This window comes from Chenopodium album, chromosome 11 (genome assembly GCF_948465745.1).
Source record: "Chenopodium album chromosome 11, dcCheAlbu1.1, whole genome shotgun sequence".
Classification (NCBI taxonomy): Eukaryota; Viridiplantae; Streptophyta; class Magnoliopsida; order Caryophyllales; family Amaranthaceae; genus Chenopodium; species Chenopodium album.
In genome coordinates, this window is record NC_137844.1 from 41,473,343 (window position 1) to 41,496,009 (window position 22,667).

Below are 22,667 nucleotides of genomic sequence, written 5' to 3' on the forward strand. Positions count from 1 at the left end.
GCATCATACACCTCAGTGGCGTATTGGTACCTCAGGTTGAAGTACTCCTAGTCGGCTTTAGGGTGGACATGATCCCTTGCCAGCTTCAGGCGAGCCTCGGTGTCTTTCTCGTTCTCAGCCACCAGCCGGTTTTGCTCCTTAGAAATCTCCTCTTGATGTTCGCTCCTCATCTGAACAATTTCATTCTTGAGCCGGCTGTTTTCGTCCCTAAGTTGGGTGTTCTCCTTGTCTGCCTCCTCCAAAGCCTTTAGATCAGATTTGCATTTTTTAACTCCGACTCTAGGTTGGTGGCTTTGGTGTTGGCCTCCTCCACTGCAGCCGTCAGAGTCTTCATCAGCTCCTCTTATTTCAACTCCACAGCTTTAATCTCAATTTCACTCATGGTATTTTGGTATTGAGTAGAGTTGAGAGCGTTCGTGGCCCTTTGTTTAGCATCATTTACCTTCTCCTGTTTTCTCCTAAACGGAGTCTTTAGCCCGTCTACCCTCAGCATCGCCTATAGAATACAGACGGTAAAAAAAAGAGGGGGGGTTAAAAAAAAGAAAAAAAAACTTGAGTTAAGCTCAGTTACCTCAGCCAGCAGGGCTGGATTTGGTTAAAATTGACCAATTGCACTCCAGGCACCCGGTCCTTTTCAGACCTAGTAGGAGTCCTCATCATCCGTTTGGAAAATTGCTGAACATCAGGCCGGATGGAATAGACATCTGCACTATAAGAAGGATGTGGTGAGAAAGCAGCACAGGCGTCACCCATATTGTGCCGGCTGCTGAGCAATTCTCCCGATGAGCTAGCTTGGGTTTTGACTCGTATGAAGTGAAGCGGCCATGGGAGTTCAAAGCAATCTTCCTTACCTTGGTTTTTAGGCTAAGAGGTTCCTCCTTCTCCAGCTGTAGCAGTGCCGTCTGCAGCATTGGGTGGCAAGCTACCCTTCGATGTCGTAGAGACGTCCGGCATTTTGCTAGCCTGCTCTAAGCTTTCACTCAGAGCCTTCAATACAGCCGGGCTTTTACCTCCGGTTGTAGGTCTTGGTTGGTTGGGCACAGCAGTTGAGGTAGATTGGGAAGGATTTTTCTCCCTACCTTTAGCTGGGGATTTCTCACGTTCACCCCCAGGCAGAGGCCATTTGAACATCTTAGAAAGAGAGCGAGGGATAGTTTTGCTCCCACTCTGCAGATAAGGAAAAAGAGTTACAACTGGCACAACGTAAAAAAGACATAAAGTAGCCTTCAAAGGCCAAGCGAACTTACCCCATCATCCTTGGCATCCAAGGCTTTCTTCTTCTTCTCCAATTGCTCTCTTTTGAGTAGAGCAGGCGACTTAGCCGGTGTTTTTTCCGGGTTCACCATGTTCAAGGCGTCCTCTACAAAAGGAAACCGGATGGTTATAAAGTATAGAGATACAAAAAACGCAAGTATTAAAGCGTTTGCAAAACACAGCTGCATACGTTTTAAAAACATGGTACTTAAGCCACAGGCGGAGAGAAACGCCTGATCTTTCAAAAAGTCCGGATGGGGTACCCAGTTCTTGGGCACTATTATTTGGGTTCCATCGTCTAAGGGTTCGGTGGTTGTTTTAAAGAATTCCGGCTCCATTATTTGTGTCCAGGCCTTTCCAGAGATCCGAGAAAGGGCACACTTCTTCCCTAGCAGAGCCGGGTCCTTATTGTACTGGCGAAGAAATTGGTTTTGTGCCAAAGTGGGGGAAGAGATGAGGTACAAATTATCCTTCCAGTTGGTCCACTTAGACAACTTGTCTAGAGTCATCATGTACTTGGGATGGGTGGTTAAAGTAACCACGCTCCCCAACGGCCTGGAGCCCGACTCATGTATTACATATGAGGAAAATCCTTGAAGCTTAGCTCAATGTTCTGGAACTCGCAGGCGGCGATGTAACTTAGAATATTTATCCAAGAATTAGGGGTGAGCTGCCAGACACCTAGCTCGTACCCCTTCAAGATCCTCCTTATTCCTCTATGAAGGGGGAAGCGGAGTCCGTCTGTGATTGCCGACTCATAGCAGCCGAAATAGTTGTCGGCGTGCTCTACGTCGTCCTCCCAAACCACAGTCGCCTCCACAGGCGGCACTCTTATTTCCCAATTTATCCCAATGGGATACTTATTGTAAAACCCCTTAAAACTTGTTTCTAGGGCAGCAACGTCCCTGGCGGTCATGTGTGTTTCGGTGGGATTGGTCATAGACAGTGACTTAGCTGGCCTCTTAACTTCATAGTCGGCCTCAGCCTGACCAGACCCAAAAGCCTCTGCCTTTTGATCTTTGGGAGGCCTCGTCACCATCCCCTTGATCTGGTTCACTATAGGTAGAGGCGGAGACGGATCCCTCACTGTCTGACTCTTCCAATATCCCATCATTGGGAGTGGAAAGGGTACCCCCAGGCGGAGAACCTTCCTACTCATCTGATTCCTCGCATTCCCCATCTAGGGTAACTTCATCAGCTGGAACTTCCATATCGTGCCTTCTTCTCCTAGGCTTTCTAACCGTTTGTTTTACTCTTGCCATTGTGTTCTGCATAGACACAAAGACGGTGGGGTTTGGAGATGAGCAAAGCAGGTCCAATCATCCATAAATGGCACCCTCAGTTCTAGACTCAGTCGTACCAGGAGACCGGCTGACAGTCCTAGGCTGTGCCGTGTGTGTCGATGGAGAATCCATTTTATTGAAAAAAGAATAATAATACAAACGGTAAAAGCTTAAAAGGGATAAGAAGGGGAGAGACGGTTACCTCTGTAGAACTCTGGAAAATGTCTTAAGCGGTGACTGGTTGTGTCCACGCAAATTGCAGACGGAAAACTTTCTGGAAAACAGCTTCAGGCGGTAACAAAGTGTCTCTCTTTAGAAAATTCTCTCTTTCTCTCTCTAGACTTGTAAAATGGGTCAACAATGAGGGAGAAGGAGGGGGGTAAAACCCTATTTATAGAAGGGTTAAAACGGGGGCATCTTCGTCACTTTAACCGAAGGTGAACCGTTTGTTAATGTTCACCACTTACAGGGGGATGCGTGTCACAGGCGCCCCGTGGCCTGCCACGTCACCCCTATGAGGGGAAAATGTTTAGGGTAAAAATACCCTAGACACATGGCCTAATCAGAGAGGGACACGTGTCATCCTTGGATAGGTCCAACGTGGACCACTCCCCAGCTGACACATGTCAGCTTTAGATGACAAATGGGAATGGCGGCCTTCAAGGCCCAATTCCCGAGAAAAGCCGCAAATATGGCGCAGCCCATTAGGTCAAAATGACCTAATGAGCACGTATTGCAATGACCCTATAAATAGGGAGATTTCCCCCATTTTGGGAACACATTCAATTATTACAACATACCTACATTCTATCACATCAGAGAAAACACCTGATCTCGGAATCCGAGAAGATCTCACTTTTACCTTTTTCGCACTTTTTCGTATTCTTCGACCGATACTAACTTGATCGTCGGCAGCGGAGCTCCTACCAACCGGAGTCTCCGTATTTTGCAGGTACAGACCGCATAGGACCAGTCTTGGTGACATAACTCTCATGAGGGACTACAAAACTAGTTTGGTGTTTGGTGAAGGTTATAAATTGTTTTTGATTTGGGTTAGTGTTCGAGTAATATATCCCCTATCACGAGCTCATGTAGCAATCCGAAAACATGCATAAACCCACATGGTAGGCTGCTTTGCTTTCTCAAACCGTGGTATTTTTTTGACACCCAATTTAGTAGATTATTAGTACGAACATAGATCCTTGGTTAGCTAGGTTGTGGGACTTCATTGTATCATGCGAAACTATGTGCTTATGTGTGCATATTTTAATCAACCAATCAAAGCCTTAATCCCATAAGTGGGGTCGGCTACACGAACCAAAAGTGACTATTCCGAGTAGTCATCAACAAAAATCTTCCTCCTCTATCCCTTATGATTCAATGTCTCACCCTCATGCAAATCCATATACTTCATATCTTTCTTAACCCCTTCCAACCAAGTCATTTTCAATCACCCTCTCTCTCATTTAACCCCACCATAGTCCCACTCTTCCACTCTTTGCACTAATGCACCCTCGGTTCTCCGTCTTACATGCCTTAACAAACGCAGGCGATTTTCTCTTAGTTTGTCTACAATAATGCCTGTGACACTTTCTTTCTTGCGAATAACCTCATTTCTGATTTTATCTCTTAAAATATTCATAGCAGTCCTCGTCTTTTTAATTATATTCCACCACGAAGTATCTCTCTGCAACTTTTAATCATTTTTTTATTATTATTTCCTAAACTAGTCATAGGAGTCCTCTTTTTAATTTTGTGTTAACTCTGATTATTCATTCTTGTATTTTGCACAAGCAGTTGTTTCGGTCATAGCCGGAGTTTTAGAAAGAGTTACTTGTCGTGAAATAAGAAGATGTTAGAATTATTGTAAAAACAGACCTAAAAGAAAAGTGTTGCGATTAATATTACAAAGGGAGTTGTAATGCATCATAGTTTTGCACAACTAAACTTACACAACAAACTTTTCACCTCTCAATAGTACTGCTAACAAGTGTCCAGTACCACTAGGGTTTGGGAGCATGAAAAGTACTAATGAAAATATTTAGTAGTAATTTTTTACCTCTAACTAACATTTTCAATTTGTTACTCCCTCCATCTCATAATACTTGGGATGTTGGGGTGAACACGAAGTTTAAGAAAAATACAAGTGGGGTGAGAGCGGGGTTAGGTGAGGAGAGAGAACATGTGAGAATATTTTATTTTTTTATTTGTAGTCCCATTTTATTATTAATAACATGTCAAGTATTGTTAGACGGACGAAAATGAGAACTGTGTCAAGTATTATGGGACGGAGGAAGTATTATTTACGAAATTGCCACTGATATATACATTCTCTGTTCTTTTTTACTTGACGTGTTTCTTTTATCGCGCTTGCCAATGCAAAACTTTAACGATCAGTAACTTTAATTCTCTATTAGTAAAAATTATAAAAATTATGCATTATGATAGTACTTATAAGAGGAATTCAAAAAGATCCAACATGAATATGTTTTTCCTTATCTATTATTCATGAAAAGACGGACAAAGGATGGATGGTAAATAGTGTAAAAGTCAAGCGGGTCAAGTAAAAAAGAATGGAGGAAATATTGATTTGTCTATGAACTCCCTCATTATTACGAACACATAAGCAATAACAATTAGGACTTTGTTCTCTTGACCTGAAACAAGTAGATTTGGTCTGATTTTTTAAAGGTATGATCTGGTCTGATCTGAATTTTTATTATCTAATCTTGTCTAATCTGGTTTGACAATTTGACTAAACTTTAACCGCATTTTAATACACCCTCCGTTCCCTTTATGTTTTTTATGTTTGGAATTATGCACAGTTATAAAGAAATTGTGTAAAGTAGGGACATATTAGAATATTTCAATAATTGAAAGTACAATTATATTGAAAAAAACAATGTTGTGCATGTGGGGTGAAGAAAGTAGATGAAAGAGAAAGTAATAATAAGTATTGAAAAACCATTAAAATAATACAAAAAGTACAATAGCACATGGAATAGTAAGGACTATTAAGTATTGATATTGTAAAACAAGTGTAATTTTGTCCAAAATTTATGACTAAAAAGGGAAGGATACTAAATGTAAAGAATAAAAAGAAACACCTTAAATGGAAACGTAAAAAACAAATGGGAACGGATGGAGTACTAATCTATAAAGAAAAATATTATTAAAAATGAATCTTGTTAGATTCGTCTCATTTTGAACTTTTCAAATATTGAATGTAATTTTTATAAATTTTTTTTAATACGCAATTAACTATATTTAACGATAAGTAAATGATTATCAAAAGTTCTGATGTGGTCTGATTTGAATCTTTCTTATCTAGTCTGATCATATCTGAATTTATTAAGAAATAATTAATAAGTATCTGAAATAAGTTGAAGAAAACAAGTCCTTACCCTTGGTACAGCAAAAGAAACACTGAAATTAAACCGCAAACAAGCATTAGGCAATAGGCATTACTAAACTCTATTTGAAACTTGAGATACAAGTCGAATAAGACCTTGTTTAGTTCACCTTATTTTTACTTATTTATAAAGAAATAATTTTAGATCAGATCCGAAAAAATAAGTTCAGATTAGAAAAAATGAGTTCAAATCAAATAATCGTTTTATGTGCAGTTTTTTTATCACTAACTATCTTTAATTTTGTAATGAAAAAAATTCTAAAAATCACATATTAATAAAAAAACATATTACTACGAATCTAACAAGACCCCACTTGATATATTTTTTCCGTATAAATTATCCTATATTTAAGGTTAAAATTTGATCAAATATGACATTCAGATCAGATCAGAGCATACAATAAGTAAATATAAGTCAAACTAAACAGGGCCTAAGCAAGTCAGTACAGTAATGGCGGAGCTTCCTGACGAACTATGGCGGAAAATTCTAGAAATGGGAGTGAAAACTTCAAACAATCACAACAACAATGGTTTCAGCTTCAAAGAGTTGTGCTGCATCGCAATCTCCTGTAAACGCCTTCATCGATTATCCAACGAACCCTCACTTTGGTCTTCTTTGCTCTCTTCCGACTTCCCTCTTCGCCTCACCAACAACAACAACAATTCATCTTCTTCAATTCCCCCCAAATCACTCTACAAATCTTGGTCTCTGCCTGGAAGTCTAGGGTTTTGAATTGAATTGTTTGGATTTTTCAAATCTATGGTTTTGAATTCAATTGATGATTGAATTGTGAAAATTTTAGGTATGAGAAAGATAAGGCAAAAAGGGTTGCTGCTCATAAGCGAGCTGTGCTTAGAATTGAGAGTCGGATTACTGAGAATTCTAGGAGAATCGAGGAATTGCGAACTCGTTTGGTAGAAGAAAGTGATAGAATGAAGACGGTTGCTTTCGAGTTGTCGAATTTGCGTAGAGTCAGGTAATGATTAATTTCTTGTTTTATTATTTGATTGAAATGTTTGAATCAAATTAGAAACAGTATTAACTACTTAAGCGAATTGTGGCAACAAAAATACGAACTATTAAGTAGATTTTATAGACAATTGTGAATTAGAGCAGGTGATAAAGGGCTATGGAATGAGGAATTGTGCAAACCGAGTTTTCGGTAATGCTGTGATTCGATGTTGTATCGATTTCTTTAGTAGTTCTTCATTTTTCCTGGACTTTGCATTGTTTTTTGTGATTATATCTGTTTAAAGATTGACAAATTATGGTCAATTGATGGATTCTATTGGGTTGCTTGGCGTTTTCTAGGCAAGCTTCGGTAGCTTTGAATGTGTGGCAGCCAGAAGTTGTCCGGGGAAGACAGAAGGAAATAGTGGAGCAATGTGCTGTTCCGGTTGATTTGCGTATCAATGCACTTGAGATGGAGTTGAAGCTTTGTAAGCAGCATCTTATTGTGCATGAGAAGAATTATGTAAGAGTTGTTTTGCTGCATCAAAAGTGTGGGTTGTTTTCATTAATGAATTGTTTTAAAGTGGTTGCCATGAACTTATTATTGTTTGTTATTAGAGAGATGAAAAGCGAAGGCTTGAGGTAGCAAAAGAACAGCTAAATTTAATGAAGTATCATCCCTTGCAAAATGTTTCGGTAGACGAGATGAGAGTTGGTGAACCTAGTGCGAAGAGGAAGAAGTTGAAAACACACATCTCAGGTTAGGGTTGTATATTGTGTTTTATCACTTTCTATTTATTTTTGATGATTCTTTTGGTGATCAACTTTATGCTTTCATTTATGCCATCATATGAATATGCAAATCTAGCTTATGGTTTTTTCTGCTGCGGCTTAGTTTTTTTTGGGTCTTTCCGAATGAGCAGCTGCCTCTGTGGCAGATATCAATTATCTATCAGCCCTCATAGGCTCATATATCCCTCATCTACGTGTGTGAGTGCTTTTGTGTATGCATTCAATATTAGATAGGCCAGATTAATCTAAATTAACCTTTCTCATTTCACTTTTTACCAGCTAGTATCTCTTACCAGGTAAAATTTGCCTTATTGTAGATGACTAAAAAGCTCAGCTTCTTTATTGTACTTCTACTTCGAGCAAACTTTAAGACTACCAAAATCATAGATACTGATAATGATCATCAAAGTTCAACACATTAAATGGCAGCAAAAGAAAACACACATTTGATGCAGGGCCAGCAAAAGAACTGTATAGGAGGTAGAGCTGTAGAAGTGTAGAGGGTGTAAGTAGGGGGTTTTTAGCTGGAAAAATCAATTCATTGAGTTAAGGTCAATTCTTCCTTAATTTCTAGCTGGCACTCATTCTTGACATAAGTATAATTACTGCGCTCTAAAATGGAGGCCTTGCCTCTAATTTTCTTTTTTATAAATAAAAATTAAATAGATAAATCACCCCCTATGTTGGATGGATGAATTCTGTCAGCTTTGCTTGGTGAGGCAGGGTGAGAAGAAATTAAAAGAATACTGATGATTTCAAATTGAGAATATTGTTTTATGTCAGAACTGACCACCCAAAAGCCAAAAGTATCTTCATAATCATCTTCACAGTTCACTAGTTCAGGTGTTTTATTATGCCTGAAAGACTAGAATTTTTTTTATATCAATTGAAACTTATAACTCTGAATTGAAACACCTTTTGTACAGAGTAATAGTTCATCTGGATAACATGTGTGGAGAGACCTCTGTTTTGATATTTTCTTTGAAATCTTTTGAATAACCTAATGTGAACTTCTGGCCAAATGAAAACAATATATTTTTCTGCTGTTGACATTTTTTTACTCCTTAAGTATAAATTGGGAAGAATCTAAATGAAATCTACAAAATCATATCTTTTGTTGCATATACATCACAATATATAGTCAATGGTGTGAATAGTCTAAAGTCAAGATGGTGCGCTATTAGGGAAACAAAGGCAGTATTGTATTGCAATGAACTCATTTAGGTTAGCCCTAGAAATCATTAGCCTTTACCTTAACATATATCACATGAAATGAGGAAATACAAGTTGATATCGCATATCAACCAAACTTGTTGATATAGGGGCGGCATTGTCTTTTCACAAATTAAATGGGGGTAAAATCGGGCAAATAATCTTGGCCTTAGACATCTTGTTCTTCATTGCCCGTTTTGAGAGTTAGCAAAGTTAACGACAAGTTGTCCAAAATCTCAATTCCTTTTCCACGACAATGGGAGCTTTGATTAATTTCAGTCAAGGGATTGAAGGAGAAATTGCGCAGAGCAAGACAGACAGAAAACAATGGAGGAGTGAAACACCTACCCTTTGGGGTTAATTATACCCTTAGTTTCTCCATTTGTCTTAGGGTTTTTAGTTTAATTCGGCGTCGAAGCCGCCAGAAATGGTAGTGTTTGAGATGAGAATACCACCTTGTACTTTGAGTATGGAGGCGTGTCGGGTTGATGAGCTATTGGGCGTGACGGTGGTCGGTGGAAATTAATGAGGCAGAAGAGAGAGAATGCTTGTGAAGGAGAGAGGTGGGTCTTCAATTTTCGCTTCGTTCCTCCAATGTCAAATGAATTTGGGTCTTCTCTTTTGGCTCCTTTCCTCCATTGTCAAAGGGAGAAAGGTGGGATTGTGGGTCTTCTGATTTCTTTCCTCCATTGTTTGTCAAAGGGAGAGAGGTGGGGACAACAAAGTCAAATAACGGGGTCCAACTCAGTAGAACCATTAAACAATCAATACATTCTAAAAAGCAACTCTTATAATTTTGAAAATGTTATTATATCAACAAGCTTCGTTGATATGCGATATCAATTGGGACTGCCTCCACATGAAATACATTTGATATTATGCCCCTGATAAGTGATAATTATGGTCTGCATGATGAAGTGAGACGATATTATACATCCCAGGACTGCACATTCCGGGAAAACGTTTCTTGTTCCTGACGATTATGTTTCTTTGTCTTATGAACCCATAACTATAATGCTTGATACTTTGGGTTTAGGTTTGGAATTAAATGGAATAGTCTACCTTCCTTTTATGTGTTGTTCCAATTAAACTTAGTTGAGCTTAGCCATTATTTTATCTGTTGCATTTAGGAGCTACTTGGTTTTAATTATGTTGATAAGGACCATATAGTTGGTTTCCAAGTTGTTTAATTAGACTTTGGGCTTTAAGGTCCTATTTATTTTTGGGGTGTGTTATCCTACTACTACTCGGAGACATAAGGCAAGCTGTAAGGCTATATAGACAAAGCTCATGGCTATGTTTATGGTAGACCTTTATGAGAAATAAGTTGTATTAGTTAAATCTGTGTTTCTTTCATTGAAGCCTTTCTAGTGCTCAAGTTTCAATACTAGAACCCTTAGGTGATTGCGATTTCATATAAGTTTACCTAGGCGATTGCAAGTCCATCTAAGTTTACCTAGACTTTGTATGTTAATGCAAGAGTGTTCCGGAAACATTGCTGGTTGGTCTTTGATATTCAGAGCAATGCTTTATACAAACTTTTGTTGGTAGTCTTGATTAATCTGTAGGAAACAACTCTTAAATAATCTTTCCCCCTCCAACAAACATGTTTTGATATTCTAAAACTCTTATAAAGTTCATATTTTCATCACTTAAACTGGAGACTCATAATTTCAATAAAACTTGATGGAAACCTTTTTCTTTATTGTTTCCACGTTATCTAAACATTTGGGTATTGTATTTCTGCGTTTTCCTGTTTCTGTTTTCATGCAGCATATCAAAAATGCACAAAAGATGAGGAAGTGAACATTGTTAATTTATGTTGCTTTTTTTCATTTTCTAGCAGATGATGAACAAAATTGGAAGGTGTAAGGGGTTGATTCAGGATGGTACTACCACAAACTTATTATAGGTCTGTTCGTTAGGTGGTCGATTGATCCATAATGGGTTGATTTATGCATTGCGGAGTGCGATGCATATGTGTAGGGTCTTTGGAAGTAACTAGAGCTTAGCTTCAAATTGGTCCTGAGGAAGCATATTTTAACCCAGCAGTATCTTCTGGAGCAATGAGGCCTGTACCCAGAGAGTGAATCTAGAAAATCACTACAGCCATTGCTTGTTTGTGATATGTTGATATGCAGGAAGTTGGCAATTTTATACCTGATTAATAATAAAGATGCCAACTGCAAAATTCCCATTATACTAGTAGGCACACTTTGGCGTACCCGTCCCCGGTACGGGAAACTGCTACACTTCGGCCGTACTCGTGCATCACAGTAATTTGTTGTAAGATTGATTGGTGTTGATGACATTCATCGCCCAACAATAAAATACTTGTAAATTTAACTCATCCATGATTTATCAGATTATTATTCTAAATACAACTTTCAATCTGTGAAACTTTTGTATGTATGATGTAAGAGTGTATATGCATTTTTGTAAAATTGTCAGGTTGAGAAAGTGCATTATCATTTACGTAGTACTTCCTCATCTTTATTGTTATTGTTATTATTATTATCGGCACAAGAGTTCTAGGGGGTTGAGTTGAATTTGGTGCAATTAGCAGATGATTGTAAGGACTCCTCTGTAGGCTACCAAGGTGACAGGTGTTATCCTTGAGATAGCCTCGGCCTTTGATGCAGTAGCTGAAAGTTTGTAGATAACATTCTCTGGTGCTGCAATTAGAATGTGCATCTATGAGAAGCAGAGGAGGTCCTCCATGTAAGCAACTAAGCTAGTAAAGGATCAAATATCACAAAGGCGGTTTATAAGTCTTACAACAACTAGCCAACTAATACTGGCATTAAAAGATGTCAAGTTTCCATATGAAATTCCAGATCTTTCATGGCAGTTGAGCTACTGTTAAGATATGATTTTTAGTGGATGCAGATTCAGGAAAGCAGACCAATGTCGGAGCTTATAGATTTTTACCATTTTACTGTTAGTAGATTGTGTTCATGGCAACTTGTACATATTTTGTGCAATTTCTTCTTTGAATGAATTTGAAGCAGAGAGACCATCAATAAACCTGTCACGGCGGCTCAAGCACGTTGCTGCACTTGGTACGAACTAATGATTTGAAAGGAGTGGAAAGGCAGAAATAGGAAGAAATTGAAGAAAGACTGCAACAATGACGATTTTTTAATAGTGAATCAGCTTGAAATAGGTTTAAAAAAATGGAGGGAACAAAATAGAGTGTTAATATTTTGTGGAAATTGGCAACTGCTTGCGTAATAAGGAAAATTGGGCATTATGAAGTTAAATGAAATTATGTGCTCATATAATGCATCAAGGTTAACTCTTAGTCTCTTACACAGTTATTTTAATAATCGTAATCGGACCACAAATAATCTTTATTCTAAATGTCCACAAAAATTCAGTGTAAATTTTTTACTCAACTCATACGAAGTAGACTATTCCATTAACTGTATTTTTCTCTCACGCTCACCCTATATCATATTATAAGTTATCATGCTTCGTTTAAATGTTTTCTACATTATTTTTCCTTTGTTTTATATCAAACGTACATACATATAACTTCAATGCATAGATTTGATTATGAACATTCATCAATTCCTTTTCATTTTTTTAATTTTTTTTCCCATTAGAAATCTTAGCTTCAATGTGCAGAGAGACATTTTATTAATAAAAAATCTTTGATAAACATACGAAGCTTCCAAATTGTGTAACTGGGTCATTTTGAACAATGACCCATGTACATGTATGTGAATTAGCTAGATTAGTTTGGTTAAAACTTTTGCGGAAGTTCACAGAGTTGTATACAAGAGTACAAGACCAATGATTAAATTAAATGTACTATACACCATTTTTCTGTAACTGTACAACTCTACAACAAAAATAATATTGTCATACAAAGGTGCTAGCTATTCACAAATACTTATAATTTCCTAAAAGAATGAAAATAAATCTTAAGCTAAGTTAATTATACGTGGTGCAAAACAAAGCTAGTCTTTTTTTTTTTTTTTTTTTTTTTTTTTAAAAAAAAAAAAAAAAAAAAAATGACTGCCAGTTAGAAAAAGCAAGATGAAACAGAATTAAAATAAATCAAGTTTAATACAAAATACAAAAAAATATGGACCATAAATTCACTTATAATAATGCAGCTACCACATGAATTTAATTAAAGTAGTAGCATAGGTTTAATTAAGTTTTAAAAATGAGGTTAGATTTCCTCTATAAATACTGGTCCTAACATTCATTATATGTCTCTTGCCCACATGCATCATACCTTTGCTTAGCTTAGCTTGTTCTATTCTCTTACCTTTCTTCTCAGCTATTGCCCATACTTTTGTTATTTACTTTTCTTTAATTACTTCAAATTCCTTAAAAATGGATTCAAATACAAACAATTCTCATGAAAATAATGAAGTAAGGAAAGGTCCTTGGACCATGGAAGAAGACTTAATTCTCATTAATTATATTGCTAATCATGGTGAAGGTGTTTGGAATTCCTTAGCTCGATCTGCTGGTACGTTTTTTCCGATTGTTATGTATTATCGATGTTATGATTTTTAACCTATAGTTATTATTTTGAATTTACCTTAAGAAGCTTAATTAAATTAGGCTTTATACGTACCTGAAAAAATTTGTTACGTACTGATACAGTTTTTGTACGTGTAATTTCATATCAGGCCTTAAACGTACAGGAAAAAGTTGTCGACTTCGTTGGTTGAATTACCTAAGGCCGGATGTTCGTCGTGGTAATATAACTGCTGAAGAGGAGCTATTGATCATGGAGTTGCATGCTAAATGGGGTAACAGGTACACTACTTCGTTCATGCGTGCATTTTTTTTTTTTTTTGTAAAGATCATGCATATTAATTCATTATATTTTTTTTCCTTTGGTTTTATGGCTAAGTTCACTACCTAAATACACCTTGTTCTCAAGGGAACCTCATATCAAATGCAGAGCTAAAAACTTACGTGCATCTTAGGCACGGTAGTACTACTATTATTTTTAATTAATTTTTTTCTTATTAAATTATGATGATTATTATTATTTTTTTTATTATTATTGACTCTTTTATAACTTAATTAAATAACTAAACATATATATGTAGTAGGGTAGTATAATCAACTATTTAATCGTATTAGCATTCTTTTTGTGGTCTATAACAACTTCAAAAGAGCACTATACATTACATACGAAGTATTTATTAATTTAGTCATTCATATTAATTTAAAGTTTCCTTTAGGAAAATCTTGAAATGTATAAATATATTTAAAGATTGAATTTAAATCTATTATGAACTATGATTTTCTCTACAAATATAATTAAGCATATCATGTAGCTTGGATGATTAAGACTATGGATTAACCTAGTAATTTGATTTGTATTTTAAAAGCTAAATCATGTATTCGTTTGTTAGGTTACAATTGATGTGATCAACGTGTAACATGTGCTATTTCCCATTGAGGGGATCACATGCATGTGATGTAACATGTGCTTTCCTAAGTAAAGTAACATCACGAAAAAAAAAATAAAAAATTAACACGTGATTCTTAAAATGATAATGGCTATTAATATTTCTTCACCATTTTTTTTTAATTTTTTTTTTCACCTTTACCAAAAGAATACATATTTAGCAGTCCTTTCAAATATTTTTTTTTCCTACTTAAATATCGTAGAATCTTAATTTAAGCAGGATCTAAAATAGACGAGTTGATTAAGAAACAATTAAAGTAAATATTAAATATGTGAATGCAAGTAACAAAGAATGTTTGAGATCATGTTAATATGGTGTATTTAAGCAGTCATAACAAAATCAATTTATCATTTTGTATATCTAATATTTTTCTATTAGATGTTAGATATTTGCTTTATTTATTACGAGTATGTAATATTACCATTTATCTATTACACTATTACAATAAAAAAATGTTTTCCTCTTTAATCTTCAATATAATCTAATATGGAATACAATAGATCGAAAAACAACACCATCCCAACAATGAACAATAATCAATTCAAAATTAAATATTAAAGGTCGGCTTTGAGATACATATTTGGATGACTTCTCAACACATATTTGATTCTTTCATTTTCTAATTTATCATTCTAAACGCTCCTTCATGAAGTACTTCCGCGTATATTTCTTGGCTATCATTCCCACACAAGGCCATGCATCAATAATGATGCCTATAATATTTTTTTTTCTTTTTGGCTAGAAATAGACTATTGCACTCATGTTGGTCTTGGCATCTTTGTCATGCATGTTTTTAGTGGCTACATCGTACACTGTAATTATATTTTCCTTTATTTCTTTTTCCTTTTTCATCTAGAGTATTTGACTTTCTTCTATAAATGCTTACACAAATATGGATTCCCTCACTTTTTTCTCGAGTAGATACTATGTACAAGTAAAACTCATCAAGTCATTCACAAGAAATCAAAATTAAACTCAAAATATGATAATAACATCAATTTTTTTTAAAAAATAAAACTAATATAATTTTCTGAGGGCAAATAATAATAATAATAATTATACTCCACCCCATTACAATTATTATTGTTAATATTATTTGTTAGAGAAATAATGTACATATATAGCCTTTACGAGTAAATATAATGACTTGAAATGAATAGTTATAACTTAAATTAGTTAAATATAACATTCAGATCGTTAAAGTGGTTTATAGATGAATTATTCATGTAATACAAATTAGAAAAATTATAAAAGTTTGGTTTATGATCGTAATTGTTACATATTATTATTCTCATTGTCTGGTCGTTATTGTTAGTCTTTGTTTAAACACATTAAGGATAATCTCATCTAAGAACAAAACAAGAAAACTTTTGATTTTATTACAAGTTATGAAAGTGGTTAACTCTAATAATCCGTAGAATTTAGTGACATAGATTTTATTACAAGTTGCAGTAACCAAGTACAAGTGACAGCTTTTTGTGTCTTAAATACATTTGCATCAAGTACGGCTGTTAAAATGACGGCAAAATAAACCATTGGAATAGAAACATGATAATTAATCTTTACTTTAAAAAGAAATACAATAAAGGAAAAATACTTCGTTCTCGGCTGTCTTTGATGTAGAAATCTGCCATAATGTTTTAGTACCTCTTTTTGTTGCGTCTTTTTCTTCTATTCTTGATATTGACTTAAACTATATGTCTTTACCCCCTCATTTGTGGTCTATACATAAGGAAAAAAAAAAATACAATAAGTTCTATGTATAATAGGTGTATATTAACTTTATTGTAAAACGGTCGGTTTGAGCATAACTTTTAACTATTTTTATGGTAACTTTAACCACTTAAAGGGTAACATTTAATTTGTCGTTAGTTTGAATTTTATTTTAATGTGTAACTAGTGTATAGCCCGGGCGTTGTCCTGGGTAGCTATTTTTTTTTTAGTTATGCAACTGTTAATTTTTTGAAAGACATTAAATAGTTTGTATGTGTTTTCAATACTTTTGTAGTATAACATAAAATTGTGTGCAAGATTTTAACATAGTGACAATTACTTAGATGGTTAAACAATGATTTTCCTTCGTAGAGGTTGAGTGTTCGAACCTCTTTATCCATATATTTTTTTAATTTAGTTGAGGCATCATATAGTGTTATTGTTGGTTTCATGGGTGATGTGGCGTATTGAGAAATTGAGTTGGTGATGTGGCGTATTGTGGAATTGAGTATATGACGTGGCGTAATGAGGAGTCTACATGGCACATAGACCTTTTTAGGAACGCCTTTTAATATATTAGTATAGATTTCTTATAGATACGTGATTACATACTATAGATACTAATATGATTAATCGAATACATTATAAGTTTTTTGTAAGGTAAAATTTATTATTAAAAAAATAATAACTTTTGTAGTATAAAGGGTAACTTTAAATACTTTTAACAAAACTTTATCCCATTTTACAATAAATTAATGTATACTCGTCTTTTTGGAAAATTTATGAAAAAAAAAAAGAAATTTCGTGTCAAACTGTCAGCCAACCACATGATGTGACCATTTTTGTTCACTCAATTCATGACTACACGAGTACTCCCTCTCCTTTTGGTTGAACAACTTGTTTTTCCATTGGTGCAAGTCCTCATCCAGGTTGACCCAATTTGATTGGTTACCTTGACTTCCATCTTTGAATATATGTCTTATGTGTGAAGTACTGCTAATATTGTGATTGAATGACCGCATAAAAGAATTTGTAATTTTATAACAGGTTATCCGCACACAAATAAATTATAAATTTTAGATGTTTACTCTAAGATAGTAAATTGGATTATCTTCAAGTTTTTATTTTTCTTTTTTTAAAATTTTTCAGAAAAAAAAAAAAAAAAAAAAAACAAAAACGAAAAACAAAAAACTACAAGAAAACATGTCATATGAGTGGTTGAGGTAACGGGACAACTCTATCTTATTATGATTAGTTTCCATTGCATTGAACCTTCATTGAAATATCCCATCCTCAATCTTTTAGAAAATTTACACGATTAACCAAAAGTGGTAAAAAAATAAAAGGCAGAAATTAGGAAAAAGTAATTCTTCAAACTTTCAACTATTTATCATTTTATTTTTCTCGCGTCCATTTCCTTTAGTTCCGGGATCGTAATTTTCCCGTTGGAATAACACCCACACAAACATATCTACATGGACTACATCCATTTGCATCATTACGTGCAGCTTAGTTTCACTCTATGGCGACGGCTTAGCTCGACAGCGCGTGTGCAAGCCTATAGAGTCATTGAATGATTGATGGTTTTTGTAGGGTACGTTGAAACTTTGGTCGTGTGAGAATCGAAACTTTGCTTATTGACGACGGCATGGTCATAACATAGAGTCATGGTATGTTGGTTACAAAAGATATATGTAGTGATGGTATTAGTCTCCTCGACAACGATTTGTGTGAAGTATACATTATTATGACTCGATGGTTACATTGAATTTTACTATTATTGATTGGTATTAAGATGGAACCTAGTTTACTCGTTTGGCCCTGTTGAATAATCTCCACCACTTTTTCCTAGCGTAGTTTTTTGTGTAAAGGCTACCAACATACATTGCATAAAATCTTTGAGTTGATGCATGCATTCTAGTTTAAAATGTATGGAAGAAAACGTTGCACAAACTTGAAAACTGCTGATGCCTAACCTATATGCCGTCCTAATGTACTATAGTAGTGAACATGTACTGGTCAATCGCGGCGTGGCGTGGAACGTCTCCAGCCTCATAGTTTTATTATCAACACGCTTCGCTAGTCATCAATCGCTAGGTAGCTACACAATTTCCATGCAGATTCCTTTATAACCAAGTTTACTAACACCAAGTTATTACTAATTATACGTTTGTTCCTTCTTTGGAAAAAGCTTGATGAGATTCATTTATTCCTTGTTCCAAAAGAGAAAATAGTTACACTTAGTTTTTAGGCATTTTAACTAGACTAAGCTAGTTGATGAACTCTTATTATATTAGTGGTTCTAGATTAACCTTCGTGGATACAAACTTTTTTTTTTTTGGATGTTTGGAATATGACTAATATAATGTTTTAATGATATGTAATTCATAATTGACATATTTTTCTTTAAGTAATAAATTATACGAAAGTTATACTTTATTTTTGCTATTAAATAGCTATAGTATTATAAATTTTTTTTTTATTTATCAACTTTTTATTTTTATTTATGTAATTTTCATTTTTATTTTATAGTTTCTTTTATGTTGGGTTAAAATTACATTATTAGTTATTATTAACCTTCGTGGATACAATGGTTTTAGGCGTGTCCTACGCAAGTGTGTATACAACTTATTAGTTATTATTATTATTACGACTTTCATTACATTGTTACTATTGATTATTACAAGATGTTAGTATTGATTATATAATGGATTATATAGGTGGTCGAAGATAGCAAAACATCTGCCAGGAAGAACAGACAACGAAATAAAAAACTATTGGAGAACAAGGATTCAGAAACATCTAAAGCAAGCAGTAAGCAGCACTAGTACAACATCAAGACATGAAATGAGCCCTTCCGACAACCACGAGCAAGCGTGTGTGAGCCAGATATCAAATGCTTCAGCATCTACACCTCTTAACTATGGCACATCATCGAATCAACACAATACACCCTATCTACCTTCCATGTCACCATCGTCGTACCCTCATATAGATCATCATGCCATGGAGGCTACAAGTTATAACATTGTAGCGCCTCAAATGCATCCTGTGACAACTGAGAATTTTTGGGTTTCTCCTGATGAAGATCTTTGGGCAATGCAATTATTTAACAGCTATAATTAAGTATGGCACGCGAATTAATTTAAAATATTGATTACATATGTGTTCCATATATAACTTATGTTACCTTATTTTTTTTATATACGAAGTATGTATTAGAATTAATTACCATGGATTGGTAATATAATTCGGGTTCTTGATGATTATTCTGTATCTATTTGATCTCTACCTATACATATATAAATCAATTTATATAATTACTGGCATAGTTTATTAAGTTGTTCTTGTAATATTATTGGAAGAAGAAACTATCTTGTACAAGTATTACCATATCATCAATTGTTACGTGCATTGGATTTTTGGTACCTTATAATAATACTTCCATTTGTGAAATACTTGTTAGATGCTCATGTTAATGATCTCAACATTGTGAAATGTTTTATCAATTAATTTTCTATTACGTAATTAAAGATATAATTGTTGTCAAAGTCAATCGTTTTTTTTTTTTTTTTTTTTTTTTAAACGGAAGTTAATCGTGGGTTAGATACCTACTAGATTAGATAAATATATATGCTACAAGTAATACAAATGAAAAAACTAACACATACGAAAAAGACAAATGTTCATTAAAGGCGGATTTACACTAATTTAGTGTAAATCAGCTGCTTAAAGGAAACAAATATTGTTTCCTTTTTTACTCACACGTGCGTGACAGGTTTTTTAAATTTAACAAAAAGCAAAATTTTCTCTTTCTTCTTCATTATTCAGCAAACTACTTTCTCTCTCTTGTTTCTTCCTCAATTCACCATTTTCTCTCTCTTCGAACATCATTTTCACTCTCTTCAATCTCTCTTCTACAATCGATTGTTGCTCTCTGCGTTTGAATTTCGAAGTTTATTTGCTATATTCAGGTTCGTTTACTTATTTTTTTTGCGATTTTTGTTAGTTTAAGTTGTTTTGATTCTTCGATTTTTAGGTCTTTGGATTTTGTTTTGTTTTCGATTTTCGTAGTATTTTATTCTGCAATGGTTAAGAAGAAGATTACAAAGAAGTCTTCAGATGTTGAAGGTGTGTTTACTTAAATTTTTCATCACTTTTTCAAAATTTTCAATTGAATTTTCGCTTATATATATGTTGAATTAGTAGTGCATGTTATTTTTATAGTTTTCACTTGATTTTTCATGCAGATTCTGATAATTGAATTTGAATTTTGAAGTTAATATGTTTAATTTTGCTTTATTTTTTTGTTCATTGTTTATAATTGGTTAAAAATTTGTTATATATGTGTTGTTGTGTTGTTATATGTTATACCTGTTTTTCATGTTTATTTTCACAATTTTTTTTTATCATTGCTTATTATTCTTTTAATTTTGCATGTTAGGTTTTTAGCAGAGAATGCTAATTAAACTGATTTTAGGTTTAGGTTTGAGTATGAGTATAATAGCCATATGTGCATTGTGTTTCACTACTAGAAATAGGCTAAATTTCGACGGAAAAATTCCGTCGGAAACACCCTGAAATCCGTCGGAAATAGGGTTTCCGACGGAATTCCGTCGGAAGAGGTTGTCGGAAAAGTAGTTGTAGGAAAAATGAAGTTTACCGACGAAAATTCCGTCGGAAACACTATTCCGACGGAAAAAAAATTTCAGGTACTGCAACAATCCGTCGGAAAATTCCGACGGATTCAATTCCGTCGAAAATTTCCAACGGAAATTCCGTCGGAAACTGCTTTTCTAAAATTAAAAAAAATACGCCGCGCCACCACCGGCACGGCGTATCACCACCTCCAATCGCATTTCACCCACCACACACCTAACCCAGCGGCCACCACACAATCACACACCCACCCTAAACCCTAAACACACCTAAACGGCTAAACCCACCTAAGCCCAAACCACCCCCCCCACAAACCTAACACGGCCAGCGCACCCACCACACACCACCAACCCACCAAACCCAGATCTAAACCCGAACAACGCCCCACCTAAACCTAGATCTAAACCCACCAACCATGGTCTACCTAAACCCGACCCACCCACCACAGTCCACCTAAACCACCCACCACCGCCCACCTAAACCACCCACCGCGGCACCAAAACAGCCCCAACGAAATCCAAAAATCCATTTCCAACCACCACACACATGCACATAAGCCACACCCACCACCACCATCGAAATATAAAAACTAATAACAATAAAAAAAAAACAGAAACAAAATCGAAAATTTAAAATATAAAACATACCTTAAATTAAAATATGCTTCGATCTTCACCATGGAAACGGTTTAACAAGGTCAAATTCGGCCATTTAAAGTCTAGATCTAGGCTTTAAATGGACGAATTTGGCCTCAAAACCTTTAATTTTCTTTACTCATCATGAGAAGAGAGAGAAAGGGCGATTGTGGTGGTGTTGTTAGTGATTGTGGTGGTACTGTGTTGTTGATGATTGTGGTGTTGTTGGTGACTGTCGAAAAGGGGGAAAGAAGAGGAAAAAGAGAGATGAAGAAAGAGAAGAGGAGCAGAAATAAAGAGAGAGAAGGAGAAGGAGAAGAGGAGAGAGAAGGAGAAGAGGAGAGAGAAGGAGAAGTGGGGCTGATTGAAGGAGAAGAAGAGAGGAGCGACTGAGAGAAGGAGAGAGGAGGAGAAGGGGGGCTGATTGAAGGAGAAGAAGAAGAGGAGAGAGAAGGAGAATGAATAAAAGGAGGCGAAGAAAGCTTTAGGGTTTAAAAAAAATAATTTTTTTTTAAATATATTCCGACGGAAAAATCCGTTGGACATTTCCGACGGATTTAAAATCCGTCGGAAATTTCCGACGGACTTTAAATCCGTCGGAAATGGATAATTACGACGGAAAATCCGTCGGAAAACACATATATTCCGACGGATTTAATTTCCGTCGGAAATTTCCGACGGATTTCCGACGAAACTAAAATCCGTCGGAATATATGTGATTTCCGACGGATTTTAGTGTCCGTCGGAACCATTCCGTCGCTATTTGCCTGTTTTCTAGTAGTGTTTGTGCATTGTGTTTGTGTATCTGTGTTTGATTAACATGCATATGTGCATTGTGTTTGTGCATTTGTGTTTGATTAAAATGCATACGTGCATTGTGTTTGTGCATTTGTTTTTGATTAAAATGCATACGTGCATTGTGTTTGTGCATTGTTCATTGTGTTTGAGTAATAGACATATGTGTCATTTATATGCTTTGACAATGTTCACTTTATGATGTTAAAAGGGTCACTTTATGCTGTTAAAAGGGGTCACTGTATGTTGTTACATGGGTAACTTTTTCAGTTAAAAGGGTTACTTGTTGTGTTTAAAAGGGTCACTTTATGCTGTTAAAAAGGTCACTTTATGCATATAAAAGGGTCACTTTTTGCTGTTAAAAGGGTCACTTTGTGCTGTTAAAAGGGTCACTTTTTGCTGTTAAAAGGGTCACTTTGTGCTGTTAAAAGGTTCACTTTGTTTTGTTAAAAGGGTCACTTTTATGTTGTTAAAAGGGTCACTTTGTGCTGTTAAAAGAGTCACTTTGTGCTG

The 22,667-nt window shown here is 35.2% G+C and overlaps 1 protein-coding gene and 1 pseudogene across 4 annotated transcripts; both read left to right on the forward strand.

The window, feature by feature from the left end:
- Window positions 1-6,375: 6,375 nt before the first annotated feature.
- On the forward strand, window positions 6,376-11,332 carry LOC145568890 (F-box protein SKIP24-like). 3 transcript variants are annotated; one of them, XM_081628266.1, is made up of 5 exons: window positions 6,376-6,654; window positions 6,753-6,926; window positions 7,262-7,424; window positions 7,520-7,661; window positions 10,749-11,332. In XM_081628266.1, the coding sequence occupies exons 1-5, from the start codon at window positions 6,401-6,403 to the stop codon at window positions 10,775-10,777; spliced, it is 762 nt and encodes a 253-aa protein (XP_081484392.1). In that variant the 5' UTR covers window positions 6,376-6,400; the 3' UTR covers window positions 10,778-11,332. The 3 variants fall into 3 exon arrangements, with proteins under 3 accessions (XP_081484392.1, XP_081484393.1, XP_081484394.1); XM_081628267.1 differs by having other exon boundaries at window positions 10,752-11,322; XM_081628268.1 differs by lacking the exon at window positions 10,749-11,332 and having other exon boundaries at window positions 7,520-7,666.
- A 1,943-nt stretch (window positions 11,333-13,275) lies between these two features.
- Window positions 13,276-19,191, forward strand: LOC145566627 (MYB-like transcription factor EOBII pseudogene; annotated as a pseudogene). The gene is made up of 3 exons (XR_014095462.1): window positions 13,276-13,394; window positions 13,558-13,687; window positions 18,786-19,191. The product of XR_014095462.1 is annotated as an MYB-like transcription factor EOBII pseudogene (transcript).
- The last annotated feature ends 3,476 nt before the right edge of the window (window positions 19,192-22,667 follow it).

Coding starts and splice junctions, on each gene's coding strand:
- LOC145568890 (XM_081628266.1), top strand. CDS start 6,401: ATGGCGGAGCTTCCTGACGAACTATGGCGGAAAATTCTAGAAATGGGA. Junction 6,655..6,752: donor AAATCACTCTACAAATCTTG/GTCTCTGCCTGG, acceptor TGAAAATTTTAG/GTATGAGAAAGATAAGGCAA. Junction 7,662..10,748: donor GTTGAAAACACACATCTCAG/GTTAGGGTTGTA, acceptor TTCATTTTCTAG/CAGATGATGAACAAAATTGG.